General features: G+C 36.7%; 1 protein-coding gene across 1 annotated transcript; it reads right to left on the bottom strand.

Annotated features, from left to right (window-relative positions):
- Positions 1-956: 956 nt before the first annotated feature.
- On the bottom strand, positions 957-15130 carry LOC137129238 (transmembrane protein 255B). Its single transcript, XM_067508182.1, is given in 9 exon segments — positions 957-3220; positions 4593-4688; positions 8279-8438; positions 8630-8715; positions 8893-8973; positions 11638-11727; positions 13002-13064; positions 13657-13796; positions 15073-15130. Coding segments are annotated over 9 exon segments (1002 nt in total). The 3' UTR covers positions 957-2992.
- Positions 15131-15615: the final 485 nt, after the last annotated feature.

The raw sequence follows: 15615 nt of genomic DNA, 5'->3' as shown, positions 1-15615 counted from the left end.
GTAGAGACCTAAGTGTCTGGCACATTATATTCATGCCTGACATGTAGCACAGATCAGAGTGTTTAGTTGGGATGTGCCAGTGATCACAGGGTCTGACTCGCCTCATTCGTCACTGTCCAGCTTTATTGTGGAGTATTGTTACATTATTACTATTTGCCAACACTCAGGCCCACAATGTGCCTCCATGTCTGTGAAGATGGAATACACTTTTCAAAGTATTTGTGGGAAAATATTTGTGTTTTAAGGCTCAGATTTATACTGCAGCATGCGATACCTTCACTCTTTAGGAGTACAATGCTTTGTCTGACAGATACTTTGGGGTGAATATTGAAAATGTAATGCCGTATACACATCACACTGAGGCATGTTCCATTTGACCTCTGAAACCTTTGTACATCTTCATGGTGAACTTATCAAACACGACTCAAAGCTCCAAAAAACTTCAAAACTATGCACATAAGGTTTAGTTTGTCCACCCCATCCATAAAGTCCTCATTACTGTACATGATTCAATATCTGTACTATTTTTATATGCAGACAGTGGCAGTGGCAGTGGATTGGCCACCTACCAGTAACAGGAATGATGCTACGTACAATTCAACATTTGCACAATGTTACATTGAAAAACAGATGTACAAGTGCTTCCGACTTGGAACACAGAGAATCTGTGTGCTGCAGTTCTGTAGCGACCAGCAGAATAAGCAAATGACATGAAGTCAGCCACATGGCAACCAACAACAAAACCAATACACACAAAAATGAGATTAAAGATTTAATGAAAAGACCATGTAAAGAAACCTGATGGATGTTGGCAGCATATTCTTTGGTCAGATGAAACCATGCTGCAAAAATCACACAGTTTTTTAAGTTTATTGACTGAGCAGAAGAGCAGATATACATCTTTCAAAAAAGAGCAGCTCAGAAGAATTAACTGTAAAGAACGGCACAGCTCTCCCCAGATTTGTGCAAGACTGGTTTATTTATGGCAGAAGAACTGAATCTATACAGAATACAGAACAAATAAAGGGTGTGCTGATCAAAGATCAACAGCTTTTAGTTCTTTTTTCCTGGGCTTTGACTTAAGAGAGGAAAAAATTGACTAAATAGACAGGAGCCTTGGTTTTTTTTTTTTTTTTTTGTCCTTTTGGCTTATATCATAAGTTCAGGGTCACCATAGTGGATCATTAGTCCGTTTTTTTTTTTTGTATTTTCGCAAGGTGTTTATCTTCATTCAATTGTTTTGTGATATTCAATACAGTAGCTGTAATACATGGTGTAAGAGCAGAGCAGAGAGAACAGAGCAGAGAGTTTGCAGTTTTATATCATTCAAGTGCCCACTGTACACAGTGTATTGTCCCTCACAGGGGTTTTACATGTGCCATAATTTATTTGATTTTAAATCAGTACAAAATGTGAATATTCCTTCTCTTTGTGGTCACTTTTATTATTAGGAACATGCAGAATGAACATGACATCCCTCTAAAACTCAGCGCTGCCCAGCTGCTCCTCTTCATTATTTTTGGGCGCAGTGGTCTGGAAACAATGCCATCTTGCCAGTCACTGTAAAACCACAAGCATATTCACTTTCATGCTCTATTGACAGTGACACCGTCTGACCCTCTTTGTTTTATAAGACTACAGTTTCAGTCTGTAGAGTCTTAGCGATATCCTTGGACTCACTGCACATACAAATGTTCCCCAAACATGTGACTGACAGCCTGGCTGTTCTTAATCTGACATCACAGGGTTTCTCTGTTGAGAGCTGTGTATTTCCTCTATTATGTTTTACGGGAAGTCCGTGGAGACGAGCTAAATATAGCCAAGTGGTCAAACTGACTAAAACCATTTTCTTTGGCTAGTTATTGTCCATAAACCAAGTTTTATTGTCAGATGTTAATCTTGGGAGTCCAGTTTTTCTGTGGCTTGCTGCTCTGTTCTACTTACAATGTGTAACAATGTGTAGCTTTACAGATTAAAGCTAATTGTAGATGGAGATTCTACTAAAATGACTATATTTGGTAACTGACCTGTGGTACTGGATTTAAAACTTTGTGGCTTGAATCCTCCTGTGTCTCCTCCCTTGTTGATCCATGCACCTTTCGATTTCTTCTACATGTGGATAAACTTATCTATCCACCTCTGGCTACAAACACACTGTGACAATTTTCCTGAATTCCTCATCATGTTTTTCTGAAGGGTGTTTTACAGAGGAAACATACCCTCTAATTCCCAGACCTGGCACACTATCTCTCTTCTTTTTTCCTAACATCTTGTTGCCAGACCTACCTCACACTTTTCTGTGTTTTCTAAGAATCACATCAAATGTAGGGTTTTCTCACACATTTTAAACATGTTCTTGTGTATATTTATTCACATAATTTGGAAAGATGGCATGTTTTTACCCAACAATAAAATGTAGTTAGAGAGTGCAGACGAGTGCACGCAGGTTGGAACGGGTGGAGAAAAGTGTCAGGTGTGCTGTGTGATAAAAGAGAATCAGTGAGAATGAAAGGAAAGGTGTTCAAGACAGTGGTGAGACCAGCGATGTTGTTCGATTTATGGATGTAGTGAGAGAGGACATGAAGTTAGTTGGTGTGAGAGGAGAGGATGGAAAGGACAGGGTTAGATGGAGGCACATGATTGGCTGTGGCGATCCCTGAAAGGGAAGAAGACTCAATAAATCAGTCCTCAAGTTACAGCTGATAAAGCATGTGACACTTGAAACAAAAAGTCGATGTACATTTGTGAAGCACAATATATTCTGCAGGACAACAGTGAAATATTTGTGTCTGTTTTGTGTCCGTACTGTAAATCATGTGTTTAAGGAGCCTCATATGCTGAAATAAAATACACACAGGTGATATCTCACTAAAATTGCAGGTGAAACTACATGAAAACCAATTATTTATTACAAAAATGTGTATGTTGCATTAGTTTGATATTTTAATTGGTATATTTCAGTTATATGCACATAAAGCTCAAACTAGCTGAATTAGTTACAGTCATTATGTAAGGGGCAGTAAGCACAGGCCATTTCTTGGCTTTTTAAAATATTAAAAACTGGTGAGGACAAGGCAGAGAGGCCATGGGGTCTCTAAGACAGCAGGCTGGTCAGCGGGCTGAAAGGAGGAGGGTTAAACTCTGAGGAAGGAATCAAGGATGTAGGAAAACTCTGTGAGGCAGCTGCCTTTTCTCCTGGAGGGAAGTACATAAAGGCTCCCTGGATGAACAGGACAGGACAAAGATCAGAGAGAAAAAAAAGAGACAATATATTTTGTATGTGCTGAACATAATCAGTGAAGATTAATGTCATTAACTGAAAACAAAGTTTAAACAGTCATTGTCTTGCCAGTTGATCAAACAAAAATAAAATATTGATAAAATGCATTTGGTCATTTTGATCAGTTTGACAAGCATTTAACCAAAGCATTTGAGATCACTGATGGACTTTCCTTCGTGACAGACATGAATGCAGTTTAATATGACAGCAGCTAGTTCGTTAGAAACTGTGCATCAGCTCCCACTGTAGAACGTAACCTACATCTTTTTATTAGTCACAGATGAAGTAATTAGTAATTAACAAATACTTTTCTGATGTGACTGATGAACCTGTTAACCACTGCTATCTTCAGTTCAAATTTAGCGCATTTCCAATCGCTGCTTCACAACAAATGCCACCCCATCTTTAAATGTAAAGCAACAGCAGTAGAAAATGTTTGGTGCTAAGGGAGTCAACATTAAACGAGGCTGGTATCACAGAGATATAATTACAAACAGGGAGCCTGCACTTCTTCCAGTAAATTCCTGAGCATCAGTAATTTCAGTCTTAAGTGTGAATGGCAGTTGAAACATATCAGATCAATATCATATCATTTCTTTACTGTGCTCTGTATCATGTATCTCAAAATGCTGGTTTGGGAGTGCTCCCCCCCTTTTACAGGCAGGAGTGGGTGAAGGTAAAAGACCAATGTGGACACACGGCCAGTAATTCAACCACTGAACTCGTCACAATACACAGATTTGCTAAACCTACTAGCAAATGACAATGGAAAAAACATTTGGCTAGAATCTTCTTGATTTTAACCAGTGCTTAATGTTGCATTAACTGGTTACATAATAAACATAATGTTACGGGTTGGTTAAAGTGCTCTCTTTAGCCAGTATCTTCCCATAGCCAAATATTGTTTGTGAGAAAAGATGCTCCACTCTTACATCAATGCACAACCTGAATGTTTCTGTAGTTCAAGAAAACCCAACAGAGTGACACATGTTCACTCTAATGGATCCTGTCAGTCTCAGTTGCCATCTCCCACTTCTTACTTTCATTTCTATCATAATAACTGATCTGCTTTTATAGAGCTTTTATCCAATGAGATTATTACCCAATGAGAGATTATTCAAACCCATCCCTGAATTACTGACTATAGAGAAATCGGTTGAGAAGATGTATGGAAACTAAAACTGTAGAAAAAACTGGCATAGAAACTGAAAAACTAAGAGACAGTACTTTACAGTTTGTATGTGTGTGTGTGTGTGTGTGTGTGTGTGTGTGTATGTGTTTGCGTGTGCGTGTGTGTTAACAGGAGACTGACTGGGTTGAGCTGGTGTGTGTGGGCATCCATCAATAGAGGAGCTGTAGGAGAACACATTGTGCTCTCAGAGGGTTCGGTCATGGGGCTGCTGCTCCTCTGACAAAGAAGTCAAAGAAAACACACACACACACACACACACACACACACACAATGTAACAATAACAATAATATTCACAAAACAAATTCTTTCCATCAGGTACTAGAAGGTCCATGTCTCTGTGAATTTGTATATTTGCTCACTTTTGTGATGCAGCATCCAATTTTCCCTGCAGAAACCTCTGATGAATTTGGGCCTGCAGCTGTGGTTTCCATTTGGGTGGTCTGTCTGCAGCATTAAAGGGTGTTGGAGTCTGAAAATCTTTACATTTTACAAACTGCTAGTTTTCAATGTCTTTAATGTAATTTACTGCAGCCAAACCAAAAAGAAATGTGCAAAACGCTTAATGTAAATCAATTCCCATTATAAATGATCATCTTGTGCATATGTAGCTAATAAAGAATGAACAATAATTCAGCACACCTACACTGGAAATAGCATGGATTTTTAAATTAAAGATCTTAGATATTGAACAGTCATAACATTACCTCTTATAAACACTTAAAGTTAAATTTAGGTGTTTATACACCATAAATATAGAAATGGGGTGTGGAATGTGGGAGAAAAATCAACATATCGATGATGAAGTACTTTATCATATTAAATTTAAGAACATAAGGAAAACATTGGAATACATTCAGACTATCTGATGTAAAGATTTCAGAGATAACTATGACAGTTCAGGGTGTTTACTCCATAAATACTTATAGATCATGTTATTTCTCTAAGATAATAAATATAATGAATCAAGAGTAGTTTGGGCTACATGCTAAGGCTATGTAGTCTCCTGCAGAGTGTGGGGTCACTCAAAGCAGATCAGCCTGATTTCTGGCAGCACAAAGGTCAATGAGCTTTCAAAAGACCAAAACAATACTGATTCCTTAGAGTTTTGAGCAGGTAGGGTGGGCAGAAGGGGATTTCAACACTGATTTAGGCCGTCCACACTTTTTTGTGGGTAAGGTGAAGCTGCCTGAGGTCTTGTCTTTCATAGACAATGTGTTGGACACTGAAGTCGGCCGTTGTTAAAACCTGAGTGAATCAGATGTATGGTCAATTTAGAAAAGCTACAGCTGGGGGCTAAAGTTTGCATCCTCTAATTGTACATTAAAATGGCTCATAAAAGGGATGCCACGTTTAGCCTAACATTTTATAAGAAGCTTTTTTCTTCTTTTTTCCATTTCAAAATAAGGTGATTCAAACTTTTGCACCCACCTGTAAAAAAACAGCAAATTCAGTGATGGTCTGGGGCTAACGCCTACAGAAGCAGTCCTGGTTAATTCTGCTAATATCCTATCAGTGTTTTTAGATTTTGATTAGCTTTCATGGTTTATGTTCTGAACTCGGCTGTGGCTTTGCTGCTTTCACTATACTTGTGAAGAATGTACAGAGCTCTGGTTGGAAATTGACTCTTATTTCTCATTCTGCATTCTGTGTCATTCCATGGTTTTGCACTGTACAACTGGAGTTAATTATGTTTTTAAAATTACTTTTATTCCTTTTGTTTGGAGTTTGCGTGTTCTTTCCGTGCTTGCGTGGGTTTCCTCTGGGTACTCTGGTTTCCTCTCACAGTCCAAAGACACGCTTGTTAAGTTAATTGGTGACTAAATTACATGTATATGTGAATGTGAGTGTGTCGAGTGTGTGAGTCTCTCTGTGTTGGCCCTGAGATAGACTGCAGACCTGTCGCCCCTCACCTGGTGGCAGATGCAATAGGCTTTGATGGCAATTATTTATTTGTCTTGTAAATGTCTTTTCATTTCAAAATGTGTCATTCATTCTTATGTACTGTATCATGTAATCATTTGAATTTTATTTGTTTTTGTTATAAAATAACAATTTTTAAAAAGGTTTTGTATTATTCATTCTGATTTAGCTGTGACTGTTCCAGTCGTCTGCAAAAAGCATGCAAGCATTCACACATTGACACGCTTAAATAACACAAGCAAATTTCTTCAAATGCAATATGTGGTCTCCAGATTATGTGGCTGAAGGTTCTGTGGTAATGACCACATTTTTGTGGTCATCAACCACATGAACCACATTAACCAAATTATGCAAACTGCATATAAACCAAAACAAAAGTAAAAACATTATCATGGATTAGGACCACCTCTGGTCACAAAGGTTGTTTCTCAAAAGAAAACATTTCACTAAGCCAAATATTCTTATACCTTACTGCTGAGTCTTATCAACTCTCTACCCCAACATCATTCTCCAGCATACACGGTGTAGAACAGCATCTTTCCCGGTAGTTAGATCAAATTTTATTACCTTCCAGGGTACACCCTAAGAATGTTAAACCACACCAGCAATTCGATAAGAATCACATTTTAAAATACTAAATGATGCCAAAACGTCTTTCTGTCTGTTTCTGTCTTTTTTAGTTATATCTTTGACATCTTAAATTGACATATACTGAATACACAATGAAACAGGCCTAAAATCTACAGCTACTAAATATATGATTTATATGTTTATTAAACCGCTGGAAATGCTATTAAATAACAATAATATTCAATAATTTAATCTCTGCTATAAACCAAAATATTCAAAAATTTGCACAAAATAAATATTTTGTTGATGTGTAACAGTTTCTGAAACCTCTGTAATGAACTCCAGGGCTCTTTTGTTTCACTTGCCTTTTTAGTGTAACTAATTATGGTGGGATGATGCTAACTGACAGGTCTAGAGAGCCAGAGGAAAATCTGTGAGCAATGAGAACCACATTGCGCCTTCATTTTTGAAGACCGTGGACATGGACAAAATTTACTGGACTCTGTGACACGCATCACCACAATGCTGCATGTTTTTTCCTCCTTTCTCCTATTGGTATCTTGTGCATGCAGAACAACAATTTAGAATGACTTCAGCTCAGATGGGTTTGTAAATGCGCTCTAATAATATGTGTGTGCTTTCAACTCTGTCTGCACTTCTTCATAGTATAGAAATTTATGAGCCACTGGGCTGATAGATGCTACTACACTTAGAATAAGGAGAAGAATTTGACCATTGAGACAGTAGACCAGGAATATTTATTTCAGGTCCTCAAGTGTGTATTCCAAACAAGTAGCCCTGCTTGTTTTGTAAGTATACTTGTTCTACCCACTGCTGATTACCTGGATCAGGTGTGTTCAGTGAATGAACAGTGGGTAGTACAAGGATAACTGGAAAACCAGCAGGACAGCTTCTCTCAGGACCTGGAATGAGTACCACTCCAGTGGATATACTGACCAAAGTGACTCTGCATTACAGAGACACAACTACCAATGATCCCACATTGGGTACCCTTTGAAGTACTATGTACTGTATGTGCATTTGCTAACCTTTCCTGCAGCTAAAAATAAATGCAGCTTTAAAATCTGCCAAACGTTTAATAAGAATCTCTTTTTGCAGTCAAAATACAATTTAATTAAAGTTGAGTTTTATTGTTGAAAAAAAAGAATAAAATCAAATGGCTTTGATACAAAATCATATTTGTTAGCCTCCAAGTTAATGTTTACTGTTGAGCAGAGGACCTTGGTTTTAACTGAACTTAAATGTATAAAATGTGTCATGCGTGTGTGTGTGTGTGTGTGTGTGTGTGTGTTACCGAGTCCTTGATGTTGCCGAGCACTGCTGCAGTCAGTATCCCTGCGAACAAGGCCACGACGTTCAAGCCAGTGAGGATCCAGATTAAAAGGTACAGAATGAAGACTTCCCCACAGCTTCGTACTCCAACAAACTCATAGTAGTTGCTGAGGTAGCCCCCACTGCACAATCAAAACTCTGGTTTTACTAATAATTTTTAATTTGTTGGACAAGAAAATAATTTTAACAAGACAAAGCCTGTGAGTTTGGTGTCATTTCTTACATATTGATGAGGAAACTGTAGCAGATAATGGGTGTTAATTGTGCTGAGAATGCAGTGTTAACAAAGTACACTAACAATGAATTGTCTCACTTGGCACAGTTGTAGAGGTCACAGCAATAGCAGGTCCCACTTCATACTGTCATGTTACATGACTCATTTAGATTCCAGCACGACACCTGAAAAAACAAAATGCTATTAATTAACCAAAAAAATTAAACAAACTACATCTGGAGATTAATCACTCTAAAAGAAAACTAGATAATATCTGAGGCACGTCTTCATTGTTATTCAGTTTGTGCAAAGTTGTCTGACTTACTCTCAGGTGGTCAATATTTTCCTTGGGTATGACTTACAGAGGTGTAAAAATTCTCATAGATGTAGCCGGTGCTGCTGCTGTAATACTGGCATCTTTCTGCTTTCAGTGGACGCATGTCCTGGCAAAGGTTAACACAAATCAATCTTTATTCAGAAAAAAATAATGACATGTGTTTCTTACTTTCAGCAGTTAAACTGTTCAAGATTGCACAAGAAAATCCATATGGTAATTTTTTTAGAAAGTAAAACATCTGAAGTAAACAAGCGCTGAGTTTAAAGTCTGTGATCAATCGAGGAGTCTGTCAACAAAATACAGTTTTTGGCTCTTTCTAATAGGTAAAAAAACACTTTTGAAATGTTTCTCTGGTAAACTACACAGAATTGATCAATCCATCAAACTTTATTTAAACAGCACCTGCAATGCAGTTAGTGGTTTACAGATCATTTAGAACTTGATAAGAATACAGACCAAATGAGGGCAATAAAATATAAAACAAAGAGACTAGTGCACACAGAAAGAACAATTAAATCAATAATATATCAAAAATAAAAGATCAATTAAACCTAATAAAACAAATACAATTTTATTAATAAAAAACAAACAAAAAAAAGAAACACTAATTTGGTGACAAATCTCAAATGAGCCTTAAGTTCTAATTCAGCAAGCAAAGCAAACCAGTGAAAAACAGTTCCAAACAGTCCACTATGAGGCCTCAGGCTGTTTACAAGAATTCCATGGTCACATCCAGTGCTATCAAAAGTAAGTTTGTTAAGTAAAATCATCTAGATATTGTTACCTACTTTGACTGAAGCTGTCTCTTTACTATAATGAGCATTAAAACACAAAGCAAACAGTACTAATGCGTGTTTTGTTTGTTTGTTTTTGTTTATTGGCAGCAATTTGAAATATTTTATGGATTTCCTAAACTTCTTTTCATTAATGTCCACAATATGTGTTGTGTTGTTTTGATTAGCAACAACACTGATATTAACTGGATCAGCAGTTTCAGAAAACACTTAAAAACGAAAGTGTTTTTTGGTTACTCTTTGCTTGTCTTGTTCTGTGTGTGGGAAATGTGCTGTTCTCTAGTTGATGATGTGTGTGTTTAAGTGTAAAATATTTATTAAGATTTTAACATTATATAATAAAGTTAAACCAACAATCATATAAAAGTTCACACATTTTATTTTAAGTAAATTTACTAAGGCACTGTGCTTAAGTACAATTTTGTATCTCTTGTACTTTACTGCAGTACGCATTTCCATTTTGTGCAACTTATATTTTAACTCCAGTGCATAAATATTTTATTATTATTGTTTTTTTTAAAGATATAATTAACTAATAAAATATAAAGTACTTTTATAAATTGAGTCAAAATCAGAGTTTTTTCCACATTAAGGTAATTTTGACCTTTATTTTTAATGAATCACTAAAAGTAATGTTTAACATAATATTCACCTTTAAGAGTTTGTCAAATTAATTAGGAATAGACTTGTACATTTATGTTATCAACAGCATCAAATTCAGTTCTATTTAAAATACACTGCTATCTTAGTGAAGTACATTTGTACTTGAGTGTCTTTTTACCCGTAGTACTCTTAGTTGAGTATTCAGTTTGTATGCTTCTAGCACCCCCGTGGTATATTTAAAAAAGAATGCCGGAATGTGGAGAAGAGGATTGGACAACATTAGCTGGTTTTAATTGGAAGTATGCAATACTATCAAAGAGTAAAACTCTTGTCACAATGTCGTACTTTCCTACACAGTGACTCAGTACAATGATCAAGAAGCTATTTTCAACACACAAATCTCTGATGTTATTATTTTATTCTTAAAACGAGGGCTGCCCTCTTATTGCATCATTTATAGTTTTATATAATTCAGACTCTAATGCACAGTTGCCTAATCATTTGGATATGCCACACTGCCTGTAATTCTATTTTTAACTTTACGATAATAAAAAAGAATCACACACATCATGGTATTTTGTTGAAAGTATAAAAGGTGGAAGGACGATTCTAGGTTTTACACTTTCAATGCATTTCCTTCTCAGATGACCTTTGATATTTGCTGTGATTTCTGGTCATTTGTGTAAACATCCACCTGGAGGTCATCATTAGAGTTTGCATAGAAATGTAGGCTGATAATTTTACTCACGCAGTGTAAATGAGGGAAAAAGACAAATTAGAAATTTTTTAATTAATTGTTAGTTTACAATAATTATAGGGAACAGTTTGAAACACACTTTCTTAACAAGCTGAGATACCAATAACACTCTTCCTACAGACTTGTGAGGGAGTCTTGAAGCAAATCCAAAGGATACATATTTCTGTCTTTACATGAGAGCTTAGAGACAGGAATGTTGCTTTGCTTTTTTAACCTGTAGAGTATTTCTTAATCACAACAGCATTAATCATTAGTTAATATCTCTGAAGATTCTCAGTCATCCAGTTTATCAGATGTCTTAAAGTATTAGGTGAAAGACAACTTGCCTCCTTCAGTACATCTGCACTGATGAGCCTCTTAGAAAAAGGAGGTTTAGAAGACCAAAAGTAGCAAACCAGATGCTTTCACAACTGGTAACTTATGAGTTCACAAAACAAAGAAAAAAAATGGTGAATGTGGTAAAGAATGAGCTGTAAAATGTGGGCTTTTAATAGACAAAACTGTGCTAAAACTCAAAACAGAGTCAAACTCAAACAGACACAGGCACACAATGAGGGATTACTGTCATCATCCAAGACTACTGTTACATTACGTACATCAATTGCAGGTAACTCACCAAGCTTAGGACGATAAGGATGCCATCAATCATCACACAGATAAAACAGCTGATGATCCCAAAGCTCAGGAATACAATTGCAGCCGTCAGCTGGAGGAGAAACAAAGAAAAAAGTAAAAATGAACAAATAAATGTATATCATTTTAAACTATAAGCAGTTCATGCTTATTAGAAGGTCTTTTGTCTCACATGTAAAAACAGCAGTGATTGCTTTACAACCACACTTTTATAAAAATTAAAGTATGAATTTATTCAGCAGGTACAGACAGTGTTAACTCTTTTACTGAAATGTACTTTTATCTTTTTTGCGTCAATAGACACACACACATACACACACACACACACAGAGAGAGACAGAGAGACAGAGAGAGAGAGAGATAGGGCTCAAAAGTGTGAGTAATTATTAAAATGAATTATTAAAATCTCCCGCACCCTTCATTTGATTTTTCGGCACCATACATAAAAACAGGTTACCATGACAGTAAAGAATGATGTGACAGGAACAAAAACATACTAATCAAGCAGAAATTGTTGGTTTTCTATGATTAGTCAGAAACCTCACTGAAAACATTTTTATACTGTAAGTGAATTTCTCTGCACTCTTAGCAGTACTGTTCATTGAGTCTGTGTCAAGGGAAGCTTCTACTTCACATCTCCACATTAAGTGATGGAGCACATTTCATTTTAGAAAAATGTGAAAAATGTTGCATACTGTAACTTTAACTCATAGATTTTAAAGTTACATAGTTATAGGAAAGTATATATTTGTAATACCTTCGCATTACCTATAGATGGGATTTTATTTGTGTGATGTCACAAATGTCTATAGGCTGAGCAGGAACACACAGACAGGGTCACCAGAGGAAAAGACAACATACATGTGCAGAGGGCCATGCAATGTGGAGGCAAATGCTAAAATCCAGAATTTTCTTATTGCTCCTATAATCCATGGCTTTGCTCCAGTGTTGCTGTCAGTTCTCTTAACTCCCAAAAGTGGTCTTTCACAAAAATCCAGACATTTGAAAATTTAAAATTAAGATTGATGATATCAGATTTGAGAATAGGCACCAGCCTCCACACTGATATATTTCAAAAGGCCACATGATGTCTGCTTTGTGTGGCAGATCAGCATAGCTGGTCACCATGCTAACATGCTGTCGTCTGGCCAAAGTAAACTCCAGTGTACTCCAGTGCAGGTTGAGGGAGGGCGTTCACAGGGAAACTCCACAGAAAGTTATGACAGAGGGTACAGGTCAATAAACAGTATGTGTGTGTGTGTGTGTGTGTGTGTGCTTGCGTGCGTGTGCGTGGGTGGGTGGGTGGTTGTGTCTCATAGAAATAGATAAAGGGAAGGGAGAATATACCAGCTGCTTGCGGCTTTCCTCCAGACGGACTCCCAAAAGTCCTAGGAATGAGCCGAGGCTCAGCTGTAGAGAACACAACATAAAGCATTTGTAAGTGGTAAGCAAAATAAAAATATATATATATATGACACGGTAATATGAGCACACAGCAGGTAAGTATGTAGAAAGTATAAGGCTCATGTGGTCAAATATGAAAAACGTGGCACTAAAATATTTAAACTGTGCATTAAACTCGCCACAAATTAATACACAAACTAATTATGGTGAGTCCAATTTAGGAGCTGCACCCAGCAGGGCTTCAGTTTGCCACCTGAAGCCCTGTTCAACCATTGCAGGGAGTGCTCATATTGATTTCTGACTGAATCACAAAACTGCAAACTCTCAATCTCATAGTCTCACTAAAGTGTTTCTGTCTTGAGAAAACAGTACAGGAAGACCAGAGTAACCAGAGTAAAACTTTTGGCCATGAGACTTGGGGATTTCAGCTTCAATTTCATAATGGATATCACATGCTTCATACTATTTTGAAAAACTTCAAGCAGATTTTAATGTAGCTGCAAAATCAAAACATTTCGAAAACATTTTTAAAAAGTAAATATGTCATCTTGATGAATAAATTGTAACAAGGAATTATTTTAGGACATAAACAACTTACAATAACTCCAGAGATGTAGCCTGTCACATCCAGGCTCTCTGTCCGGGTCGTAGTGTAGGCCCCCAGCACCATCAGCATAAGAGACAGACTGAACATGCTCAGTACCAGCCACAGAGCTTTCCGGACCCTCATCATAATCTCTGAAAGAAAAACAGTCGATCATATTATATGGCACATTGAAGGACAACTAACACACAATAAACTAGACTGCACTCTTCTACTTAACGGACTTATGAGATCACCAAATAAAATCAAGTTTAATTTTTTTTTCTTGGTTTAACTTGATTTATCTTAATTTTGTCTCACACTTATAATACAAATACAACTATAATGAAAATACAGGATTGCGCCTGTATTTTTGATGTACCGCATTATGTAGGTCACACCATTATAGCTTAATACAGACAAACCAAATGTGTCTCATCAATAAATAAATAACCTTATAGAGAAACAAATATGACCTTCTAAATACACATAACAAATGTCGCACACCAGAAATCACAGATACTATAATTAGGTTCAAATTTGTATTGACTACAGAAAATTATTGTATTCATTTGAGCCATTTTAAGATAGCGAATGTTGCAAATACAATATGCATTTATCAAATTTAAATAGATCTGAAAATGAGCAAAACAACAAGCAAAGCCACAGCATGTTTCCCATCTTCATTCATTCTCTCAAATCTCTCCACTATTTATGCGATTATACATAACCCACCAGGTATTAGTCTGGACATAAAACTTTAGCAATTCCACGTCATTTATATAAAGATCACTAATATTGCATTGTCTATTCTGGATATATGTGCTTTTTGGTTTGCTAAAATTAATTATTCTGTGTTTTCTAAAATGTTTACAAATCTTGTACAACACTAACTGCAAACAGTAAATTCCTTCAGCTCCTCTTGTATTTTAATGTGTTGTTGGTAAATGAAAAAGGTATGTCATGTTGTCCTAAAGAAATGGCCTCCACATTTAAGTAATTCTAATTTTAGAGGTATGAGGAAAAAAATCACTGAAGAAAGATTGTACAAATATTTATAAATTAACCTATTACCACAGTAAAGGTACCATGCCGTAATGTACAATCCATAACTTTTTAATCGATATTCAATTTCATCAACATATGAAACAAATCGAAAACATATAAAACACATCTAAACATTGTAGATGTATGTGAAATTAACAAATACAGAAAGGTGCAAAAATATCAAAACCTGCTGCCAATTAATCTGTCATTGGGCCTAAAGCAAATTAAACCCATATGCATTACGGTCGATAGGTTAACTCTCAGTGGACCCTGATGAATACTGTGATTTAGGTAAAAATATATTTTATGCAGCTCCTCCTGTCACTGTCTCATGCAGCTGATAGGCATACCATCACGCCACCATCTCCACTTCCTTGAAATTACCAGTTTCTCTGCTCTTTGGCACTGGTTTGCCAACTGCTCCCTGGATCCTCGCAGCCATGATAAATCCACTTCTCTGAGTCTAGGTCACAGGATTCAGTGCAGGCTCTCGACGTGACTCTCAAAAGTTTAGGAGTCCTGAGGCATCTACTGTGTGTCTGTCAGTGTACTTCAGCACAGGTCTGTGTGCTGAGTGCATACTCCTGCCTCTGCTGCGTTCAAGGATGGAAAGAAAAATTAGGACCTGCTTATGTCAAAACACCCCCTTGATATTAATGATAACTAGTCATCAGCTGCCTCCTAAAACTAAGAGAAAACCAATATTCTCCCTATGTATTCAGTGCTAAACCAACTCCAAACCTTAGGCTGAATTGTCACTGAACTCATCCAACTCAATGTTGGATTTCATGTCCCCAAGCAGCAGTGAACACAACACATCTTGATCCTGTATGTCCAACGGCCCCTAGATCACTTTTAGCTTCTGCGCAGGTCTCTGTGTGTCGCAGCATCACCTGCGATCATGTAAACCAGTAATTTACTGCTGTT

The sequence above is a fragment of the Channa argus genome, chromosome 6 (assembly GCF_033026475.1).
Source record: "Channa argus isolate prfri chromosome 6, Channa argus male v1.0, whole genome shotgun sequence".
In the NCBI taxonomy this organism is placed as follows: domain Eukaryota; kingdom Metazoa; phylum Chordata; class Actinopteri; order Anabantiformes; family Channidae; genus Channa; species Channa argus.
This window is presented reverse-complemented; position numbering and strand designations above follow the sequence as displayed.